Consider the following 24,453-nt stretch of genomic DNA (forward strand, 5'->3'; position numbering starts at 1 on the left):
ATCACTAGTATATGTATTTGCAGTCTTCAAGGCCCAACGTAGTTCTGAGTATTCTGGAGCTTTTAAGGTGTAATTACTGGCTTTTCTTACCACTCTTGCGTGTCAGGTACTATAAATCATTGTCTGTACAAATGTATTGCTCTTCACTGCTGGTTTTGTTAGACTCATTTTATTGGAGTTTTAAGCAAACACAGAGTGCCTTTGCACTGAAATGGAACTCAGTCTGGGTGAGGTTTCACAGAACAGCTAACAAAGCCTGGCATGGCTTATTACTTGTAGAGAAAGGAGACCTCACTCCCAGTTGTGCTTTTCTGGTGCCACTCTGGTGCTTGGCTAACTTAGGTTGTGTGATTTTAACAGCTTGAATGGGCTTGCGGAGACCAGTTGACCAGAGTCACTGCCAAGAAAGAGTAACTGTGTGGCCAGGTGTGGAGGACAGTGACCATTTATTTTACTGTTAGCAAAGCAGTAGATAGAAGACCATTTGCAACAGTTGAATCATACAGACAGCAATCCTCATTAAGCTGTAACATCACAGTAACAAATATATGATGGCAAAACTATTTTAACATCCTCAAAATCAGCAAGAGGGCATCTGTCTGTAGTAATTTCAGCGGCGCTCTCTTCAGTAATCCCTGATTCTTTGGCTTGCATTTGCTATCTAAGAATGAGGGAAAGTGTGTCTTTTACCTCGGTTGTTGTATTCTGGAATTCTACTTGGATACAGTGGATAAGCAAACTGCCGTTTGGAAATGAGGGGTTGAAATCAATTCATTATACTAGGGTTCCCTTTTTTTGGAACAATAATACTTTGCATCTGTGTGTGGTATCTTCTTTGGCCAGCTAACCACTCTGTTCTAATACAAACCATAGCAGATGAAGCTTTCTTCGCTTTCTGTGCCAGTATGTTCAGTGTCTGCCACCAGAAATGAACTATTTAAGCACACAGGAATCCTCCTGTCAGAAGCTGTATAGAACTGGTATGCTTAACACTGTATCCCTTGTGTGTGTCACTGTTTCTTTTTCAGTGATTTCACAACAAATAAAATATGTCCCATGATTTCTGATCCTATGTATAACACTGACCCAAACTTCTGGGTAAGAAGAGTCTTTCTAAAATGCAATTAGCGTTAGTTAAAGCAGCATAATAATTACTCCTAGTCACTTGTCCTCCTAGGCAAGAATGCTTCCTTAGTTAATGCAGGTTAGTTTCTTTTGGCAATTTGTCAGTTAGTGGTAACTCATTTGCTCATGGTAATCTCTTCAAAGGTCCATATTCTTCAGGTGAATGATCTTAGAATACATTGACTAGTAATATCAGGTTTCATAGCTGCCAAGTATTACTTTGGGTCTTCTCTTGTTCTGAATGTTAGCAAAACATCTTGCTGTAATGTGTTTATATTGTGGATGAGTATTTAGTTCTTATGGCACAAAGAACCAATGTACAATCGAGTGATCAGTACACATAGAGTGCAACTTGGAGTTTGTTCACGTTATTTCCTAAACTTAACAATTTTGCTATTTTGATATTGTATGTCAGGTATTTACAAATGTACATTTACTCATAAGAAGTTGGGAATTACCAAAGAACAACTTGCAGGAAAAGTATTGCCCCATCTGATTCCTCTTAGTATTGAGAACAACCTTAATCTCAATCAGGTAGGAACAAAAACGTTCTGCATGTTTTTACTTGATAAATTTGCAGAGAATATATTTAAACTGTTGTCACAGGGGAAAAAAAAATACTGCTGTTTGTCTCTCTGTTTAAAGAAAAAAGGAATACAAATGCTTCCAATATTACTGTATTTGCATGCTTAACTTTGTTGTTTTCTCAGTGGAGATAACTGATCTATTATAAACCTTCAAAGTGAATACTGTCACCTTCCAAATATCCTGCAAAAGCAGTTAACAGCTAGCATAATTGTAATTCAGATTAAAAGTTAAAGTGCAATCTTAATGTCTCTTCATTTAGTTTTGTATGTAAATATTGCACGTAATGTAAAAGTTTAGCAGTGTTCCTATGAAATAATTAAGAAATGGAATACCTAATAGGATTTTTCTGGGGGAGGGGAAATGTATCTGGTAGTATTCAGCTGTGCTTTTTGTCTGAGTTATCTCACTTCTGTTTTTTTCAGTAGTATATTGTTTTCACTGTTTCAGTATACACTCCCCTAGTAGTTGAGTATCTAACACAAGGTATTGAAACTGGATTATAAATAACTTAAAAGCCTGTAGTTTATCTCACATAGTATACTGTAAGTTTTATGAGATACTACTTTTTAAGTTATACATGTCTTGTGTGTATATGTTATGCAAAATCCAAACTTCTTGTACATTTCTTTTACAGTTCAATTCTTTTATTTGTGTTATAAGAGATATGCTTAATAGATTGGAAGCAGAGCATAAAACAAAACTTGAGCAGCTTCATGTCATGCAAGAGCAACAGAAGTAAGTGCATGTGTATTAGAGATGAACTAAGTAAGCAGAAACTTATTTTTTCACAAATATGACAAAACTAGCCATACCAATAAAATCCAGATAATACTCAGCTCAGTCATTGAGAATTACCTCAGATAAGCGCAATTGTTAGCAAAGATGTATTAGTCCTAGAATGATAGTGTTATTTTGTTATCAGTGGTTTTATAAAGTAAAATCCTTTACCCTTATGTTGTTCAGTTACAGTTTATTATAGTTCATACTCAGCTCCACTAGTACAGTTGTGCCTTACGTGTATATGCCAAGAATAATTGCTTTTCTGTAGTTGATGAGAACACAAACCACACATCAGAAACCATAAGCATAGCAGCAGTGGTAGAAGGCAGAAGTATTTGAAGATATTTTGAACTATTGAAGTTTCTAAGTCAAATTAACTTGAGCTACCCACAGTCTGTGTCACCTCACTCAAAAGGAGGAACTAAAAACCACATGAAATGATTGTTAGGAAACCCTTACAGATTACAATATTATAATTTTCCAGTCTCTTATAAGCATTCTAAATATGGCAGTGCTGTTGTAGTATTTTTTAAAACATTGTTTAAATGCAGAAGGATATTGTGTGCTGCTGAATAAGTGTTGTGGATGTGACTGTAATGCTATCTTTTTGTAATATTGTATAGATCTTTGGATATAGCTAATCAAATGAATGTGTCTGAAGAGGCAAGATCTAGTAGTACAAGTAATCAGGTAAGACTCAGTATTTCATTGTATTACTTAGATGTAGAAATTTAAAATAAGTCAATATGTACATTATCTTAAGTTGCAGCATTTCACGTAACTTAGTTTTGTTTGTTTGATCTTAAATAGATTGACAAGGTATTCAATAATACTGGAACGGACCTTCTAACTAGTGGACCTGACAGTAAAGACAATGAATTATCATCAAAACAGAAAAAGGTATGGCTTTTTTGTTCTGAAATTCTCTTACATCTATCTGTCTACTACAAGTTTGGTATGGTTGCGTAAAATGGATATGTGTAAATATTTATCATATTAAAAGCTTTAAAAGAAAAACTGTTCCTGTATTATACAGTACAAGGCCTACTCACATGTGAAAATGCTCTGAAAAATGTTCAAATCACATCCTTGAATTTCTGTGAAAGCCTTTCCGTAAAAAAATGTCTCTGCACAAAGTAGGCAAATTAGGATTATAAATCTTTGGTCACTTTTTTCCTCCTTTTAGCTATTAGTAAAACTAAAGCTTCAATAGTGGATTTAGTTTGCCAAATCAAAATGATCAGGCGACTTTTTTATTTATAAAATCACAAATGGAGATGAAGATCAAAAATAGATTTTCACGTAGTAAACAACACTAACTTCTAGTGTAAAAATTCAAAGTTATGTGAAAAAGAGCAGTCAATATGTTAAGGATTGTTAACGTTAATATGTTCAGGGTATGTTAAGTTATGGTTTGGTACAGGAAACAAAGAAAAAGCATGACATGACACAGCTTATGCTTGCAGTTAATCCTCAATTATAAAATTATTTTCATGCCTATTAACTATTTAAATGCCTTCCCAGATTATATATGTTTTATCGTTTCTATTTCTAATTATCTGAAGCCTTTCCCTAATCTTAGGTGAAGGGGGAGTGTCCCTGTTTGAGCAGGAGGGTTGGGCCAGATGACCTCTAAAGGTCCCTTCCAACCTCAACCATGATTGTGTGATTTTTATGATTTTATCTTTCATTAAGAGTTAAAATCCTGAAAGGTTTCCTAAGCAATCTTAAAATAAAATGCCCTTTCAATTCCACTGTTGGTTGTAGTTCAAGTGCCAACAGGTACTTACATGAACTCAAAAACTGGAAAGACTTTATCTTATGCCCAATATTAAGAAGTGAAAGCTAAAATAATCTTCTTGCAATACCTTTTTATTTCAGATGTGCCCAGAATTTCTCATTATGGTGCTTTTAATATTGTATTTATTTGCTTTAAGTACTTTTTAGCAATATATAGTAAGATTTTGTGCTTATCCACTTTGTTTTATATAAGTAATATTTTCTGTTCTACCACATATTGTTGAATTGACAGTGCTATTTATGAAATAAAAATAACAACAAATAACCATACTGTCCAACTTAGTGTTAGTACTTTCCCTTTTCAAGGCACCACTTACACTTGAAGAGAAACAAAAGTTAGCTAAAGAACAAGAACAGGCACAGAAACTGAAGAGCCAACAACCTCTTAAGCCACAAGCAACTGCAATAACACCTCCAGTGAAGCAGGTGAGAAACAGCAAAGTATTGTACTGTTCCCATTGGAGCCATGATGCTTCTTTCTTTCAACTACTGTATGTATTTAGCATTTTTGTCCTGTGAATCACCTTTGTTTCAACTGGCATTACAGTGGTACAGTTGAGAAAACTAAGTTTTGACCTCCCTTCCATTTGTATCATTAGCAATATTTCCCACTTCTAAAATTGCAGTAGTTTCTAAAGGCACTGAAGACCATTGTTTAGATATGGGAAAAGCATATAGGGAAAAAATAATAATAAAATTTTGCTCTGAAGAATTTATTACCTAAATACATAAAGATCTTGGTGTTAGGAATGGGGGGCTTGCAAGCAGATTGTGTGCTTGGTATACATCAGGTAGTACTTGATGTAAAGTCTTCATTGTCCAAGAAAAACTGCAAAACGATTAGTTCCAAGTAGCAAAGAATGAAAATAATGTAATTCCTCTTATATATAATTATATCTGATGCCCAATTCCATGCAATAAATTAGTTTCTGAAAAATGAATGCCACTTCCACAGGAGCAGTGATAACTACTGTTACTAGTGTGTGTATACAGGAAAAGCGTTTAATTACATTTTATATATTAACTACATTTTATATATTTTGCAGACAAAAGACTTGACAGATACACTGATAGATAATATGTCATCTTTGACTAGCCATTCCATCAACAAAGCTATAGTGGCATCTTCAAACAGCTTCTCGTCTGTCCCTTCTATGGGTGTTGGAATGGGATTTTCATCACCTGTTGACAGCACAAAGAGAAATGTAACAACAAATGGACTGAATACAACTATGGGCTTTCAGACTGCTGGATTCAGTATGGGAAGTGGTCCCACTACTCAAAATTTCTTCAGTGGTCCAAGTGCAACAGGAACAACCAAGATGAACATTGTACCAACTGCCAATATGCCAAATTACAGTCCTATGAGTGCTGCATCTGCAATCTCTCCACTGACACAACAAAACAGACCCCCAGATATGTCTGCTTTAGATAATCTTTTTGGTCCTCAAAAACCCAAAGTTAGCATGAAACAGTTGGCTCAGCAGAAGTCAAACCAGTGGGTTAACCAGTTTGTACCCCCACAGGGGTCCCCAAGTGTGAGCAGTTCAGTCATGGGACCTCAGATGAACATGATAGGACAGCCTGGCTTTGGTATACAGGGTAATCCTTTCTTTGCTCCTCAGAACTTTGCACAACCAGCAAACACGATGACAAACAGCAGCTCAGCTAGTAATGACTTAAAAGATCTTTTTGGGTAAAATGTTTTGTTTTCTTCTTTCAAAGATTGATAAAATTTGAATCATGGGTAAGCTGATTAACATCTTTTTTGATTAGTAAAAGCATGGCTTGGGGAAACTTTCCACCCACCAAAGTAAAGACTTCTCCACTGGAAAAAGACTAATTTTTTCATTCACCTGGTAATGCAGTGGAATTGCATAAGTGCACAGCCATCTTATTTACTAAAGATTTCCCATCTCTTTACCCAACTTCAGAGCATTGAAGGTAGGATGCATGTATTGAATTGAAAAAGAAGGAGCTAAAATTTCAAATATATTCAGAAGTGTATTCAATCAACTCCTGGATTTATAGAAAACTGTGTTTCTTGAACAGAAATGCTTAGGGGGTAATAACACTAGCAAATACAACTTAGTGCTATCCTGTCCTGTGGATCAGTTTTTTTGGTGTCTGCTAAATTCAACTTTTTTTTTTTTTTTTGATAAGTTGTCACCTGAATTTCACACAAATTGTCATTATGCCCTATTATTACAGTTTGCAGAAGGTAAATTCTTATGTTATCTCAGAATGCTTTGTTAGCCATGCTATATAGTAATATCTCTAACTGATAACTGTGAAAGAGGCTAAGAAAAAATATTTTGCCTTTCTTCTCTTATGAGATGATTAGAATCGTCTTCTCTTATGAGATGATTAGAATCGATGTGGAAGTAAACTGCAAGATTGAGTGGTTATAAAATTTTGTCCAAGTTTGGAATAGAGGAAGAACTCTGCTCCAATTGACAACCCGTTTTACAATGTCAGATCCTTGTTACCAACCCCATAGTAAAAGCCACATACCACTTAAGTGGGATTTTAAAATACATGTGATGACTTGGTTGTGTGTACTATACATTTCAGTGTTTTGGTTACCTTGATACTGCTTCTAACTGGTGTGAAAAAGAAGAATATGACTTGTTATTGAACCTCCCAGAAAAAAAGTCCGTAAAATTTAAGTGTTGACTGCCCCAGCTTCTTACAGTTGGTTTGGTTACACAGAAATATCTTGGATTAGTTGTTTTGGGCTCTGTTGGGAAGATGAGAAAGGGCTGCGTGGTAGAAGTTTCACATGGTTTTGTGAAAAAGCAGACTGCCATAAATTGCCTTGACTAGAATAAACTATTATATTTTAATTTTGTTTTAATTTAAGTCCTTATGAAGGATAGATGACTATGAAGTGAGTTCTCAAATACAGATTTGTAAGCTAAGCTCTAGAATATACGGTAAATACACAGGTATTCCAGATCCCTTTTATTGTATTATTCCAAATTTAATAAAGTTCTCCAGAAAATGAAGCAGTAATTTCTTCTACTTCCCAGAAGGCTGATGTTCAGCTTGCCCATGATAGAATCTCTGCTCTGTCAGATACTACTGTTGGGTTTTAATTTCTTCTTTCCTAGGAATTTCAGGAACTTTCTTATGTAATAGTTTGGAGACCCTAGCTGGCTATTTTGAGAAGGAAAGAACTAGTTACCTTTTTTTATGGAAAGCCTACATGCTTTATTTTTCAAAGCCTTTCACTGAAGAAATTGTTCTTTCATTTGCTGCTTAAGAAACCAAAGGGCCTTATGCTGTAAATGTGACTTGTATTTTGGTATATTTCCACAGTTCTGAGCGGTAATAGCATTAAGCATATTTCTTAAAGAATTGTTCATGTATTATAGCTGCTGCCTTAGTCCTGTTATTTTAAAATACCTGGGACCAGTGAAATTGTGGTTTAGAAAACAATGCCTAACACATTGTGATGCTTATGTGCTGTTAATATTCATGGTAAACATCGTAGGTTATGTTAAAATATCTGTGTAAACTTAACTACGATCCTAGAACTGTTAAACTATTTAAGTTCATTTACAGTCGCTAGTACTCTATACTCTCAATCACACTAATGTCTTCTTTTATGTCAACTTTAGAAAGCTACATTTTGTTAGGGTAACTTAAGGCAAGACTTAGAAGAATTACTTGAATCTGTATTCCGCTAAATTATTCAGAAAATAAGGTTAAATTAAAAATAACATCTCTTGGGACTCTACAATGTATTACATTAACATATCTGGTAAAGGCAGTCTTATACATCAGTGTCCTGACTTGGGTTTTCAGTACCTGATCCTTCTTTTGTTAGAAGCTTTCAGAACTGGTTTTAGGTTTAAGTTTTGGAGGGAAAGTAGCTACGGAGGGAAAGCTAACAGAAAAAAATAAATTATCAGATTGTGATAAAATTTTGCATACTAGACTCCTAAACTCTGGGGATTGGAACATGTACTTTTGGCATGGGCTGTTGGAGAATATAATGTATTTTGTAAGAAAGACAAAAAAAAATGTTAAAATATTAAGAATGTTAAAAGTTAAAAGTAAGAAAAGCTCTTCCATGCAGTGCTAATGTGTTAGAATAATATTTTTATCTGGCTCAAGTAATATGAAATGTTTTCCATTTTGTATTTCAGAGCATAATTTTGATTTCTCTATCACAATTTTCAGAATGACCGGAGTAGAATGGCTACAAAAGAAAACTGAAAATGGAGTTTATGAAAACAATAGCAAATTTTCAGTTATTTAAAAATACAAATGGAAAAGTAATTTCAGTTAAAATCAGAGAGTCACATCCCTCTTCCATGTAGTTGCTTCCTATTTAGTATGTTGGGAAGCTATATATCTGTGAACTTCTCTAATTATTTCTGCTTAACTTAGAAGAGCAGTTGCAAGAAGTCACCAAGGCCGTATGCCACTTAGTGCCTGCTAAGATAGCTGTTCTCTAGGAGGCCTTGTCCAGATCATTTTTTCCCTTGCACATCATCATTTTGTGGCCCTGAAAGAGGCCGAAAGACTCACGTTGTGGCCAAAGTGAACACCACTGTCTGAAAGCAACAGCTGTATTTCAGATCCAATTCATTGTTTGGGTAAGAGTAGGAGGAAGGGACTATGTTATAAACTGTGGGCCCTCCAGGGGCCTTCTATTTCTGGACTTGGATGGAAAGCAGTTACATCTAGTCTGGCCTGAAGTAGAGGGGACTATCTAACCCCCCCCCTTTTCTTAAAAAGAGAGAAGTTTGAAATGGTATCTGATGAAGAAATTGCAAATTTATTACTGAAATAGTAAGCTGATATAAAATACATATTTATTATAATGCTTTGACAAATGTAAGTTACATAAAATTTCTGCACTGTATATTCAACCTCATTTAAAGAAATAATAATATATTGAAGCGTGGCAGGTTATATCATCATGTTACAGACCTTCACCATGCACATCTATTGTACCTGCCCAGCTCACCTGGTTTACTTTCTGTTCATTTGTAAAGGAGGAGCAAAGAGGAGAGGGGGGTAAGTTCCTGTTCTTTAATTGATTTATCCATTTACTACAGAAGGAGAAATGCAAAGAAAAGAAGTGGAAATAGCTGCACATTTTAAGCATAAGCATTAATGGTGCTTTTGCTGTTCTGTTGTATGCTAAATGAATACTCTTGTACCAAGCAAGACAGCAGTCTTTTCTGTATTAGAATTGTTAGCTCAATGTTTTTGTATATATATATTTTTCTAAGTTTCAAAGTCCCTGAAGCATTCTATGAAAACCCAGTCTTAGAAAACTAATCCTGTTGATGGAAGGATTGTGCTAAAGAGGCTTCAAAAACCTGTTCTGTTGGGGCTGTCAGAGAGGAACCTTCAAACTATTGACTTACTGAGTAGCTTAAAAGACTTTAGGTCTGCCTTTCTCAAGAGGAGAAAAATGGGAGCGAAATGGTATGAGTGTCATTTCAAGGATGGAGGAAGGAGCAGGTTTTTTGTTTCTTTTCATACAAGTGGTATGGATCAGGCAGAAAACAGCCTGTGGAGCCTGCATATGTAAAGAGGACAGCAGTACCAGCCTTTTGAAAGGTAATGGAGTCCACCAACTACCTGGAAGATGAAAAACTTTACTGGGAACATGGGTAGAGTGTCCTAGTTTGTTTTAATGAAGATTGTATGTCTGCCTCTCTCAGTAGTGATGTGAATTAGAAATGACTTAGGGAAGTTGTGGCCTTAGAGGTCTGCCCAGATGTTGAGTACTCCCAAGTAGAATGATGAATTTTTGAATGCATGGGTGCACAATGTTTTGAGCCTTATTTAAAACGTTTCTTTCCTGTTAAGCTTTGTTAACAATATCTCTTTCAGATTGATTTGGAACTTCCAGAAATATCCCAGTGGCCTCCTAAAGTTAGAAAAAAAGTTATCATTTTTTACTGTAATCCCTGTTGTGTATATGTCTGTAGGTAGGTAGCTGTGTATTTGGACTGCAGGATTACAGATTTTTAAGATCAATTACACCATGAGAGCAAAGTTTAAATGAGAAGTTACATTTAAATCAAATCCCACAAGACTTCCATACAGGCAAGCAATTATGATACTTCTGTTAAGTATTATAAATTCATATTGTTTAGTCCACCTACATCTACATGACTTGAGCAAAAGAGTACGGTTTTTAAAAGGTAAGTTTATGAAAACTGGGTCTCTCATTACAGATGAAATTGTTGAACTCTGCAGTGATTTTTGTTTATTGATGAGTTTTTTATGGGGGGGGAGTGAATTCACTAATTTGTGCCATTTCCAATTAAATAAATGTAGGGAAGGGGAATACAGAAATATCCTGTTGTATATGTGACCCTTTTTGTTCTTTGTTAAGAGAAATGCTGCATTTTATATACTCCTTGTGAACTTTTATTCTGAAATAGCTGTGAGAAAAACTATCTGGAGAACTTCAGATGATTTAGCTGATTTTCAAGTGAGGTCCTGCTTCATATCTATCTTTCCACAAGGTTTTGACTGCCATACAAGTAAAGTACACAGGGCAGTAAAACCATGGATTCATACACCAAATCTTGCCTTCCAGGCCTCGCACCTGCATCAACTGAACATATAAGCAAACCCCTGAAGTTGTATTGTCTTTAAGTTCTCTGAAACAGTTCTAACTGCTGTACAGATTTCTGAGATGAAGTTGTAAATCAAAATGTGTTATAGTGAACTCAGGCCTTGTGCAAAATATTTAATATTTGTTTATTTGTCTAATTGTACAGTCTCTGTACTAGTGGCAATTCTATGTTTTGATTGTAAAACATGGAAATTCTCATGTATAAAGTGGTGTTACTGTAGTGTCAGCTGTGATTCATAATTAGAACTGTCATAGCATGGCATTAGTGTATCTCCAACTTAATGGACTGCTCTTCAGAAACAAATTTATTCTTGTATCAACTTTTAGATCAGTTACTTAAAAAATGTAAAAGGTACAGTGACAGTTTTGAGAAATTCATATCACTTTGTACTGTGAATGAGGTTGCCTATAGAAATAAATGAACTTTTCATACTTTGGTGTCAGATTGTAATTTTATTTTAAATTTCTGTAAAATAACTTGTGTGGAAAATTTGATCACTTTATTTTGTTTGAAACATAGGTTATACAATGTAATTTTGAGTTTATTTCTTAGTGTGGTTGCTGTCCACTAGTGGTTGCCTTGAAACATGATCATATATTTCCTGTACAAAAGAATTAAAGTTGTTAGGGAAAACTGACAGACTAGATATCTCTAAAGTTAGCATTTACTTCTGAAAATACACTAAGCCCATGCCAGAATCTGGGGTTCTGATGCTACATAGTGATATCAATTTGCATTTTCATTGCTCATTTCCCAGAAACTAGCCCTTGGCTCTGAACCTGGCTTTCAGGATATGCTGCTTTGTCAGGCTCACAGGTTTGCCAGTGCTTTGAAGGAAGCTAGTGCTTCGTTCTGTGTGTTGCATAAATTGATCAAATATGAGATGTATAAGATCAGATGCTTAGAAGCATCCCTGGCTGGAGCTGGTACGAGAGAGAAGAGTAAAGGAAGAAAGATGTGGATCAGGTAGAAGTTGAAAGGTAGCAAGTAGCTCCAATTCCCTCTCTGTACTTGCTAAGGATGACAGCATCCCCATTCCTACCCTGGCTGTATCTCAAGGGAGGACAGCCTTCCCATATGCCAGCTTTCGGTCCGTAGTATTGGAAGATGAGAGAGTAAGGTTTCAGTGCAGTAGAGATGTACTCAAGGGCACCTGCTATGAAAATCATGGTCCTGATCTCTGACTTGAAAGTCCTTGACATGTTAATGTTCTCTCTGTCCCCTCTGGGCATTGGTGGGATTCATAACTATTGCCTTTTTCTTGAGCAGGAAAGTCTTGAGTGCTGAAATCCAGTTCTGGGTTGGTTTGCAGTGGCTTAAAATTCATAATTTCATACATTCTTTCATGAATACAGGTAACTGATGACTTCAAACAGGAAAAGATGGGAAACTTTGCAATTTATTGTACCTGGTGTCAAATACTTTGATACTAGGAGCTAATTATGTCTCCACTTCATTCCTTTATTTGGTATCTGTAGTTCCTCCTTTGGTGTATGTGATACACCAGAGCTTTAAGATTAAAAACACTGGTCTAAAATGGATTGGAGCTGTGTTGCCCTATCAAGTTTGCAGTCATGAGGAATGCAGCTCAGTAGGTGTAGGAAATGAGCTGTTTGTCAGGAGTTATGCAAACAGACATGGTTTACTTGGTGTACTTTTCTTATTGCTAGTGCAAATATACACTTTTGACCTGGATCTCTGAAGCTCAGTGCTCACATCACCAGCTGGAGACCAGTTGCTCGGTAGACTGGCAGGCTGGCTCTTGGTGTGCCAAGAGGGATTCCAGTCTGTTTTGTAAAACATTCCCCTAGAGCAGTAAAGTTTGAAACTCAGAATTAAAATCCTACCTGTGCACAAACACAAGAGCAGCTAAATAAATACAAGTTATCTGATAGCTTTCAAATAGTTTACACTGTACTTTAAACAAAAAAACTCTTTATCTAAGAGTTAATAGTAGATGTCTTTAAAAAAAACTTTTTTTTTTTTTCTTTCCCCCTGCATGTGGTATCTGCTTATCAGCTATGTTATCATGGTTCTAATATGGTTTGTTACTGCAAAGTAAGCCAGTTGTGGACATGGAGCAACTTGAAACATAGAAACAGTATAAATTTATGTCCTCCCTGTATCTACTTACCAATTTCTGAAGGCTTTTGTTCTGGCCTTTTACTTGCGCGTTAATCGTTATTTTGCCTTTTGAGTGGAATTTCTTACAGTGCATCATGAGTAACCTTCTGCAGAACATTCAAAAGACTGTTTTACACTGTTCTGCAATAACTAGTCAAGGATAATCAAAGGAGAAGCTCCATTCAAAACTCCCCCAGCATCAATGAAAGCATTATTATCATTGGCCTGAAAACAATGTTTTGGTGATGGAAACTGCTTGTGGCTGTTACTACACAAGCTGAGGTTGTTGTACATGTCTGCTTCATGCTAATTTAAGTCTCTGTAAGAGTAAAAAATAAAAGTAAAATGTTGGAGAGCTTGCTTTCCAGGAGGAAACTCAAAAAATACAACTAAAAAATACAAATAAAAATAGAAAATAAACTTCTGCCTCTGTCATTCTGATAAAACGGATGCTTACCTATGTCACCAAAGCTGTAAGTGCTTTGCCGAAGTCACAGAAGTAACCTCAAGTAAGTTCAAATATCCAAAAATGCTGAAGAAACCATCAGGTACATCTGTAACTAGAGCAACAAACTTTTGGCTAAACAATTTGTCCTAGCACAGCATCAGAGATTTTGGAGAGATTTGCTAAAAATGATTTTGTCTTACAATTATATATTACAAAAGCAGGGCAAAAAGATCAGGAAAAATAAAATGACTATGTATTTTGATTACCTGTGTGTTTCAGACTGCTGAAGTTACTGGGTCCAAGAAAATAACTAATGTATTTATAAAATACTCTTTGTTAAATATCATTTTTTAAATTCTTCACTTTAATGTAATTCTTTAGGTCATTATTTCAAACTAACATGGCGTTTAAATTGGTGTGATATGAGTTTCTGATTTTGATCAGCTGTATTTCTTTGTAATTAGAATCTGGTTTGGGTATTTATGTATTCTACAGCTTTGGTTTTCAACAGCATTTAAAGGGGAAGAATGTTTTCTTTTAGCTTCTCTCATGCTGCTTTCTTTTAAAGAGTTAGCTCTGGGATTAGAGGAACACAATGAACTACATGACAATTTGGTGAATCAGCTCAGTAACAGCCTGCATTTACCATAGATAATGTTTAATAGAGTGCATGCATGTGCTGACTGGCATAGATAATCTGTTAAACATGGAGAGAAGACAATTCTAAAGACTATGCGTCTTTAGAAAGCTATTTTCTCAGTGAGAGTGAAAGGAAAACCAGACATTCTTGAGGTTTTCAGTAATTTATAGGTAAATGCTTTCTGAAAACATCAAAGCAGTCATCAAAGCAGTTCCTCGCTGATAATGACAGGCTTTAACAAGTTGTAGATCTTAACTTTCCAATCGTTCTGTAAAATATAATAAAACTGCCATAAGGTGTCACTATAACCTCAGTAACTTTCAAATAAATCGCAGACATCACACAAATGCTCTGATCCAGCTACAAGTGTTTTGTAAAAGTAAAAAATAATAATAATAATAATAATAAAAAAAAAAAAATTGTAGTTTATGTATGCACGGAAATGGTTACTGTGGTTGTTTTCTGTTTTCTCTTAAGCGTGTTGTCACCCTTTCTTAGCATTTGGACCTGTTCACTTTTGGGAGAGCAGTATATACTTGGCAAAGTTAGCCACATCTATCAGATTACATTTTGCACAGTGGTAACTGGCTCTATGTCTGTAACTTTTTTTTTTTTTAGCCTTAAATAGAAGGTTTCTATTGAAGTTCATGCTAAACATATTTACTTGTATAGAGTGAAAATTAAAAAAAAAAAAAAAAAAAAAAGGTTTTCTAGCGTTAAGTATATCTGCAGAAATGAGTTCAAAGTTTGTGCTCTTTAAAATTATATTGAAGCTCTGTCCCTTTCCCTTACCTGAAGCTCTGTCCTTTTCCTTTACCTGACACCTTCCACACAGAAATGCCCCCCCCGCCCCCCCCAACACACACACCCCTACTGTGTAAGGTGTAAGAAATAACTGCTCATTTAGCAGTAAGGGAAACTATAAATAAGACTTTCTGTTTGTTATTGCTTTATTTGCTGTTAGCATGCCAGGAGTCTCTATTTTTATTTCTCAGCCAACTGTGATAAAAGATTTTTGGTATTAGCTACCTGATCAGGAAGCAGAAACAAGAAAGTGAAGATGACTTTTTAATCATTTGAAATGAGTGCCACATATGCATCAGGGAAATAAACGTGTGAACATCTGATTTGGGCTAACTCAACACAAAGCGTTTTGACATGGCAGGAAAGAACTCATAGATGATGAAATAAAAATCAGAATCCTGAAGTCTTTAAATCCATCTTCATTTATGCAGAAAAAGTAGACATAGTAAAGCCATAGACTTCAAAACGTGAAGGATCATTTCAATCATTTATGCAAAATCCTTGTATAAGATGGGATCACAGGTCACCCTATTTATCTTTGACATCAGATGCTGTAGACCATGAAGGCTGAACTCCTATAGTGCCCTTCTTTTGTGTAATGTTACGGCGACTCTTAGGGATGCCAACAGGGACATACAGTTTCACCCCAGAGTTTCAAGTTTGATAAGAAGTTCTTGTCCTCTGAGTGGAGTTTTGCATGTGCAAAGTGCTGGAAGAAACTCTGCTGAGAAGGTAATACGATCATTGAAACACACCTGCAAACCCTGATCTTAACCTCTGAAGCCCAAGCTCATACCCTGATGTGTCCTGATAATCTCATGTTTCCAGGGAGCATGGAACTACTGCAGGCTCCAGAAATTAGATGCTGTGACAAGGTTTGTGATTTGAAGTGTTGTCGCTTAGGTTAGCTTTCAGATTCTGAGGGGTCGAGTCTCAGCCATATGATGAAAGAAATGATCTTCACTCACACTTACCTATTACACAGCCACTTTGACAATGTGGCTAAATATGTTCTCTTTTTTGGTTTTATTTACTGTGCCTATAGTTCTGATTTGCGTTGGAAATATGGCTGAAAGAGACTCGCATAAAATTCAGTTGGCATTTCTTTTGAGAATAATAGCCTTCAGGAGAAAGCTCAGCCTGCTGCAGTCTCTGCTGAAGAAGCTGACCAACAGCACGAGTCACAAGAGCATTTTTGTTCCTTGTGCTTGGTGCCCTGGTCTCTTGAAAAATGCAAAATTGCAACTCCTGTCTCTCAGCACGAGATTGTTATTTGTCTCTCTGTTTGCGTTATTTAATGCTCTGCCTCCTGAGGTGAATTGAAAAAATAAGCTTTGAATGCCTTTAATTCTCCCTGAAACTTCAGAATGGAGGAAGACAAAATAAATCCATTTAGAGAAGAGCTCTCATGCTTTCTAAACTATCATCTTGTGATTTCTTGGGGCCCTGACTGAGATTTTTAGCTTTGTGTCCTACCAATACAAAGCACACTTGATCATTCTGTCTCATCCTCTGTGTCTCCTCATAACTTTTGAGCCAATTTCAACATTTTTTACAGGAGTAGAAATTTTCAAGGTCCTAAGTTGCTACATTTTATAAAAATAAGCATCAGGATTGCACGCGCTTGAAAAAAATACTAAAAAATCTATGAGACAAATTTTACAAAGGTCTTGACCATGAAAAATGCATTGCCATAACTTGCTCTGCTTTAGACGAAATCAACTTTACCAAAGGGATCTTCCTGCAAAGAAATACCAAGAGTGATCTAAGGAGCAGCTCACAAACACTGGGGCTGTGATCACATGGCCTAAAGCTGAGCAAAAACTGATTAAAAATTAGCAGTGTTATTCTAGGCTGCACAGGCTGTATTGCACCTTACACTGGCGTGCAGTCCCACCGGAGGACCACAGTAGCCTTTGGTCAAGGTTGACCACGCACTGTGAAGTGAGGATGTTCTATGCTACTTTAGCAGAGACACCAAAACATTGAATCAACTTTCCTAGGGTCTTATTGTCATGGCAAGTTTGACTATGATGATTAAATATTTGTAAAGAGCTTGAGTTTTTTCTGTTTTATAATCACTAGTAGAAGTGTCTGCCTGCAAGGTTATGTCAGGGGCCATAGTAAACAGAAGCATGCTATTAAAAGGTGCCCACATGTGAAATGTGTATGCTATCCAGCCTGCATGGAAACCAGTAACAAAATTCTCCCCTGAAATACGGCAGGCTTTAGCCCAAACATTTTGAGGAATCAACAGCAGGAGTAGTATAAAGATGATTTTTCTAGGCTTTTCAACCAAAGAAATAACTGTAACAAAGTAGCCTCCAGGTGTACATTTCCTTACACATGTACAAGTTATTCTTACAGCTGAGAGTTATCGTTATTGCTAGCTCAGATGCTTTCATGCCTTGCATTGTTGAGGGGATGCTGCCATCCTGAATCTTCCACGTCTTCAGTGCACAGTTATAGCTAGAATAATGCATCTCCTATGTGTGTATTTTATCAGTGTCCAAGTTTTCTTACAACTCAGTTTATTCTTGAGCATCCAAGGTAATGACGGCATGTGAGCCCTCACCAGCGGCTGTCTGCATGCTGGTTTTATGTCCATATTGGCTTGAAAATACAGTTTTAATACAGCCTTACTAGAGGCCTTTGGGAATACGAGTCTCTAGTTTTAGACTTGTAGTTTTTAACTACAAGTTGTGTGAGCCAGAAGTAGTTTTAATTTTGCAATATATTTCTTTGCAGGTGCAAAAGAAAACTAAGGTATAGGGTTAATTCAGGGAAAAATAAAATAATAATAATAAAAAAAAAAGGTAGGTGTAATGACAGCTTGGGCCAGCAGGGCTATCACATTGGGTGTTGTAAAGGAAGATGAGTTCCCCAGCTGACACCCCAGAACACATACTGGGGTTAGTTGCAGAGGGGTTGCCATTGCCTTGTCCAGCATCAGCTGCTTGGGGTTGGGGCATTCTGCCGCCCAGCAAGCCTGGGGAGGGGGAAGTGGAGAAGCAGCACTGCTCCCATCTAGCAGCCTCCCTGCAGAAAAGCAGGAATTAGCAACACCCTTTAAGCCTTGGGAGAAAGGCCAGGAAATTTCAAAAGGGGCCACTGCTGTGGCACAGCAGAACTGCAGGCAGTGGAAGGATTTCAAGGTGTAAAGAAGTGGCAGAGGTGAAAATCGCTATTAGAAATGGATGGTTGTGTTAGCAGTGAGGTGAGCAACGTTGCCAATGAGAGCATCAGCATCCCTGAGGGGAACGTACCCAGCCAGGTGCTACCTAGAACATATCCCTAGAGGAGATGCTTGGTGGATTCCCAACTGCATGAAGGATGGGCTTCAACTTTCACATTAAGTGCAACTATGGTATGCGTATGAAAGTGAACAATCATTAAATTTTGAGCACAGAGCCTTTAGGGTGTATGCTCTGTGCTCCTCTTATTTGAAGCAAAACCAGAAGATACGGGAGAGCAAATTAAAAGCTTCCACTCTACAGCTGCTGGGAGAGATGGATTTTGAACCCCACTTTCCAAGTTGAGCCCCCAGTCTTTCGAGGCAAATTCCTTGTGCTTGAATTTGCACCCTTTCCAGTCTGGATCTGGGTTATTAGCATGGCTGTGGGTGTCCAGCTGCCCCATGCTGTCCCAAATGTCAGCAAATAGACATTTGCTGAATTGCAAGACAATTTCATTACAGGCTTCTACATATGTATATCCCTACAAATATTCATACCTTGGCTGTTTGGCGATTACACTGCCAGTATTGTTTTCCGGGTGGCTTGAAAACTGGAGATCCAGTTTTGCTGTGTGCATGGGGTTGCATTAGGCCCCTGCTCCCTCCTACAGCGGTGACCTTGCTGCTCTGTTGATGTGTCCCAGTGGGCCGGGTTGTGCTGTGGCCAGGGTCTGGAGTGAAAAAAACAGGAGGAATTCAGCTGTGGCAATTGCCAGGCTCAAGCCTGAGCAGTGTGAGGAGGAGAAGGAGGTGTGGCTCCTAAGCATGGGTTGTTGTGCTGCCCTGCTGCAGGGGGGCTCCAAGGCACACGGGTGGGCAGTGCTGGGAGATGGCTTTGCAGCCCTCACCTCTGCTGTGGGAGGGCTGCCTGCGAGGTCCAGTGTGGGTCACCTGTGCTGAACCTGAGCTTTCCAATGCTGCTGTACAGCACATGAATTATTCAGAAAGGAGAAACCATAACCAGTTCTGCAGCAAAAAGACCTCTCCTCTCCTCTCCTCTCCTCTCCTCTCCTCTCCTCTCCTCTCCTCTCCTCTCCTCTCCTCTCCTCTCCTCTCCTCTCCTCTCCTCTCCTCTCCTCTCCTCTCCTCTCCTCTCCTCTCCTCTCCTCTCCTCTCCTCTCCTCTCCTCTCCTCTCCTCTCCTCTCCTCTCCTCTCCTCTCCTCTCCTCTCCTCTCCTCTCCTCTCCTCTCCTCTCCTCTCCTCTCCTCTCTTTATACTTGGAATAAAGGATTTCAGTGCATGCCTTGCTCTTTCTTTGCTCTCCCAACCATGAGGAAGTGTTTTTCCCAATATTTCCTTACAGTGGAGCTGGGATGATCCAGACATTTGGTATTTGTACTAAATATCAAAGCATTTTTAATTTTTATTTAGTATTTGCAATAAATACTAAATGTACAGTGATATCTAAAACCCAGAGGCTGGTAGCCCATGCTGGGTGCCAGGGGACAAGTGGAGGGGAGGACAGTCCTCACCCAGCTTTGGCCCAGATGCACATCCCTCTCAGTCCTACTGACAGAGTTCAGACACCCAGACTCAGAGCCTGGAATTGCCCCGAGGCAACTGAAAACAGCTGAGCCCCAGGTTGTTTTCTGCTGGAGCTTGTTTCTCTTTTTCCTGTTCCTTCTCTCTCCCCAGACTGCACGGGGAAGGAGGACAGCCTAGGCCGGTGGCAGAGCAGGAATGAAGCTCCTTGGGAGCAGGGGCTGCTGTCCCACCTCTTCCCTCCCCACCAGTGGCCTGTCAGGCTCCAAATTTAACTCTCCTTGGCGGAAGGTGGGGAACATAAAGCACTCCATTTTTCTGACAGTCAGGACAGTTTCTCCCTTCCTCTCCAGCCAGGGAAGCTGGAATTGCTGACAGGAGCCCAAAGCTAATCTGAAATGGGAGATATCTCTTTTCTTTTTTTTTGCTTCCAGAACCCAACCCGATAAGTGAGGTCTTGATTCATTTGACTCCAGACAACACGCAGGCTTGATGAGGCTGCATTTCCACAGGAGTTTCCATTAAATGCTTCTACACAGCAGGAAAGGTGTGCTGTCATCACAAATTTGTGTCGAGTTAGAATGGTTTGCCTCTTTCAGCCACTTTGTGTTTTGAAAACAAAGTGCATTTCACTTACAGCCACTTCCACTGCTTGTTCAAACACCATCACCCTAATGCACCTCTGCATCTGTCTGCCCATGGGCCCAGCAGCACCAGATATAAATGCCCGGGCTGGGAAGTGAGTGGTGGGCCCGCACGAGCAGGGAGCCCATCCAGATGGGGGTAAATAGTGAGCGGGAGCTGCAGCCTGTGTTCCCTTCCTGCTGAAAGGACTCGTAAATGTTTAATAAACTTCTTGCCCTTGCCGTAGGTGAGGTCCTGCTAATGAACTGGCGTGGCCGGAGGACAGGTATTGTGTCCGTTACTATAGCACCACCTTGCACACTTCTCAGTGTGAAAGAGGAGGGGAGGGAGGGAGGCAGGCACGGAGGATGAGTCCTGGCAAGGCGGTGTGAGGTCCGCCCGTGGTGCAGCAGCAGCAGCAGCATCCTGCCCAGGGACAGCAGCCCTCAGCAGTGCCTCCTGCTCTCCTGCCACAGCCGCTGGACCAGCTGCCTGCGTACAGGTGCCCGACCCTGCACGGATGCACAGCAAAGCTGCTGCAAGTGTGCTGCTGAGTCTCTGAGCACATCCCAGGGGTTTCACACCAGGGCTCTTCCTGACTGACTTGCTGGCTTGGGAAGATCTGTGTTCCTTTTTTTTTTTTTTTTTTTTTTTTTTTTTTTTTTTTTTCTTTTCCATGCTCCTTTCTTGAGCAACTGGTTGGTATCTGCAGAGGTCACGAAGGGGACCGGCACAGACTCCTGAGTCTGGCATCAGGAAATATGACAGCAGAAGCGAATGCTTGTTAATATAAAGGATTTACTGAAGAAGGAAGACAAAATGCCTTTCAAAGGGTTCAGTTCACTGAAGGAAAGATTTTTTAACCCAGGAAAGGAAGAGGTGAAGAACACCATTAATGACTCACTGGGAAATCTGCGAAGGTAAAATCCTATAGTAAACTCCCAGAGGGATCCCCTGGTTACATTTATTAAAGATAAATGAAATATAGAAAAATATCTAAATATAAAACAGGGTTGCAAAATTAATCTCTGAGTCCAGATAGTGAGAGATACCTTGCTGCAAGACAGAAGATTAAAAGCAGCAGTGTTACACCAGCATGTGGCTATAGATGATAGAATATTTATATTAAATCAAAGAAGACGTGAAAATAAGTTATAAAATATTGTTCTAATATTCCAAGAAACATGAAAAAGTGTTTTAATTTAACAACAACAACAAAAAAGTTTTAAATAATTAAATGCGAATTGTTCTTTTTTAGCTTGCATGAAAAAGCTAATGATTTAATGGGAATTAATATTCCAAAATTATGCCACTCTTGAAATGAGAGTAATGTCCCTAAATTACAAGGACATTTTAGAAGATCTTGTTCTGAATCAGTAAGAGAAATTATATGAAGCAGATCTGTATATGTGTGTATTTATTGAGACTAACACATTAGAAAGAAAAAGAAGCAGTTGTTTGCAAAAAGAAGATTAAAGATTTTTATCTTAATCTGACACTTTATGAAAAAACAAACAAATATATATTTTTTGATGAATGAAAGTAAGATGCAAAAAATACCAAGTTTCATAAAGGGATGGAGATTGTTCATTTAAATGGAAGATTGTTTCAATTAGTAATGGCCACTGACAACATTTACTTGCGTAATGGATAGCTGACAGCTGGAGAGTTCAGTGCCATTTCTTGCATGTTTCATGTGAAGTGTTTTAAAACTTTGGAAGGAGCAGGACAGTATTTTAATTATACATCTTTTTAGTGTTTGAATTGCATTTGCTTTTGTATGTATCCTGTTATTTTCTTTTGGGAATGTTATTTTGAGTCAAGATGCAGCTTCTGGCACATCTGAACATGCATTTGATCACAAGAAAATATACAATAATTTGCATGTATTGCATTACAGCATGCATGTGCAAGTAAACAAGAATGTACACTTTTATGGAAGTTATTAATATGCACCATTACCTTGCCAGATCCACTGTTCCTATGCCATGTGAACAAAGTATCTGTGTTCCACAGAGCTTCAACTTAACTTTTCTTCATTTACAATATTATAGATGAAGTCTGACATTTTGCTTTTTTTGACTTTTAAGATATTCTATGGTGATTCAGGGAATGTTTTTCTTTCAAAACATCAAACTAAGTCATTTATTCAATCATAAATTCTCATTGCTGTGGGCTCTGTTGGTCAATTTGAACAAATACATACAGGCTTTTTATTTAGTGATTATATAATGTGGCAGTACGAAGGGTTTGCTATGTGGATATGGCATGCATGCTTTGGATTATCTGGGTTACTTTCCTCTTGCAGCTGGGTATCAAGGATATCATGCTGGCTCCTATGTAGATGATAGTACTGGTACCCAACTTCATCAGTGTTGCTGCTGAATCAAAACAGAACAAATCTGAGCTGAGATACAAGAAAGTTTGCTGGACTTCATTATTTTCTGTTCTAAATATCTGAATGTCAGTGCCTTTCCTAGGTGTACTATTTTGTGGGTGCTGCAAAACACGAGTCTCCCCACAGGTTACCTCAGGGTAGCTGGCACCTGGTGAGGAGGCAAAGGGGGCAGAGATGGAGAGACCTGAGAGGCAACCTTTCTCTGGGCTGTTGCCAGCAGTTTCATTTGCAAGATCTCAGAAGAAGATCCATTTGTTGCTAGAGTACCACCAGATAATAAATACACCAGCTACAACAAATACACCAGATGTTTCAGAAAATAAATAGAAACATACAAAATTATATTTTATGCAACATAGGGCTTGTTCTTAATTAGTTAAATACAGTGGGGTAGAAAACAAACCAACCAACCAACCAAACAACCAAACAAAAAAAAAAAACAATTTGGATGAATCAAGGCTTGGGTGAATAATGTCAGTCAGAGCTGGGGCTCTGCAAACCTGAATAAGTTTCCCAGAAAAGAAACCTCTTTTTCCTGCAGCTCTTCTTGACAGGTAGGAACACTTTGGGCCTTGTTTGTACTTAGTGTGTGCAAAGAAAAAATCATGAATTCAAGTAAAATCTTAGTTTCTGCCTCTCCTGAGGATTACAGGAGTCCTTAACCAGCCAGCAGCAACTGGGGGCTTACCAATGAAGTTGGGAGTGACTAAGTGTGTTTACTTCCCAATAATATCACTGTTAATAAGAAAAGTAATATGGGCTATGCCCACAGCACAGCTGTACGTAGTCTGGGTTCTACTAGGTGTAGCTCTGACTCCTGCAGACCTTCTTTAATGAATTAAACTGCCCAACCTACTAAAAACTGCAACCTGAAGCTGGGTGAATTACCCTTGAGTTGGACAGGGCTCCTCTGCCTGCTCTGTATCATAGTCTTGATCTTCTGAACGTTTTCCTTTGCACAGAAGTACAGAAAGTGTAATGCATCACAGAGCAAGCAACACCATGAATACAGTGTGGGGTGCCCTGAGACCGTTTTGTGAGGCCCCTTGTACAAAGGTACTGCGCATGCATAGTGTGCCCCTTGCACAAGGGCACACTATGCATGTGCAGTGCCGCAGCACCTGTGGGGCATGCATCCATTGCATTGAGGCTGTGCTGGGAAGGCACCAGGATTGTGCCCTGCAGAGTGAGATTGCAATGCCTGAGAGATGCAGTAGTCCCATCATGTGTAAATGCTTGAAACATGCCATGAGTTTCATGCAAATATAACACAGAAGTCACCTTCACAGGTCCCATGCACCAAGCGACTTAAGAGTGTTTGCCAATCTGCCCTGGGATATTGTATGAATACAACTGGATTTGCTATAGAAAATTATCACCTGGGCAATCCCCATAGAGCAGATGAAATCTCAGAAGATTGTATTTGCTTTTGGATAAATAATATTTTTTCAATAGTCAGTGAATAGGCTTCTACATCAGGATCATCAATAATTGTTGCATGTGGTGACTGTTGTTGGTTATGTAGGTGTGAGGTTTGAACACCTACAGATGCTGTTGCCTGTAAAAGCCTGTACTATCTGGTAAAAGTCATTTGGGAATGCATTCTAACACATGGCAGGTATTAACATTATTAAAATTTGCCTGTTTTTATAGAATGTATGTTGTTTTAATCAAATGAAATGGAATGTTGTAGTTCTATTCCACTTACACAGTTTGAAGAAATGACTACTTTCTATGCTAAACTGAATAAATACAAACTGGTAGATGTGTATGTGTTCTGTTATTATTAT

At 38.3% G+C, this 24,453-nt stretch overlaps 2 protein-coding genes across 2 annotated transcripts in view; both read left to right on the top strand.

The window, feature by feature from the left end:
* Positions 1-11,338, top strand: part of SCYL2 (SCY1 like pseudokinase 2) — a 35,921-nt gene extending 24,583 nt beyond the window's left edge. Inside the window, exons 13-18 of the mRNA XM_084529233.1 lie at positions 1,541-1,659; positions 2,348-2,448; positions 3,117-3,183; positions 3,304-3,393; positions 4,600-4,719; positions 5,340-11,338. Coding sequence (XP_084385359.1) covers positions 1,541-1,659; positions 2,348-2,448; positions 3,117-3,183; positions 3,304-3,393; positions 4,600-4,719; positions 5,340-5,993 — 1,151 coding nt within the window. The 3' untranslated portion in view covers positions 5,994-11,338. The remainder of the gene's footprint in view (positions 1-1,540; positions 1,660-2,347; positions 2,449-3,116; positions 3,184-3,303; positions 3,394-4,599; positions 4,720-5,339) is intronic.
* Positions 11,339-20,953: 9,615 nt separating this feature from the next.
* The window catches only part of SLC17A8 (solute carrier family 17 member 8), a 29,175-nt gene continuing 25,675 nt past the window's right edge, over positions 20,954-24,453 (top strand). The window contains exon 1 of the mRNA XM_084506061.1: positions 20,954-21,185. Coding sequence (XP_084362187.1) covers positions 21,043-21,185 — 143 coding nt within the window. The 5' untranslated portion in view covers positions 20,954-21,042. The remainder of the gene's footprint in view (positions 21,186-24,453) is intronic.

Source organism: Aythya ferina (genome assembly GCF_964211825.1).
Source record: "Aythya ferina genome assembly, chromosome: 1".
In the NCBI taxonomy this organism is placed as follows: Eukaryota; Metazoa; Chordata; class Aves; order Anseriformes; family Anatidae; genus Aythya; species Aythya ferina.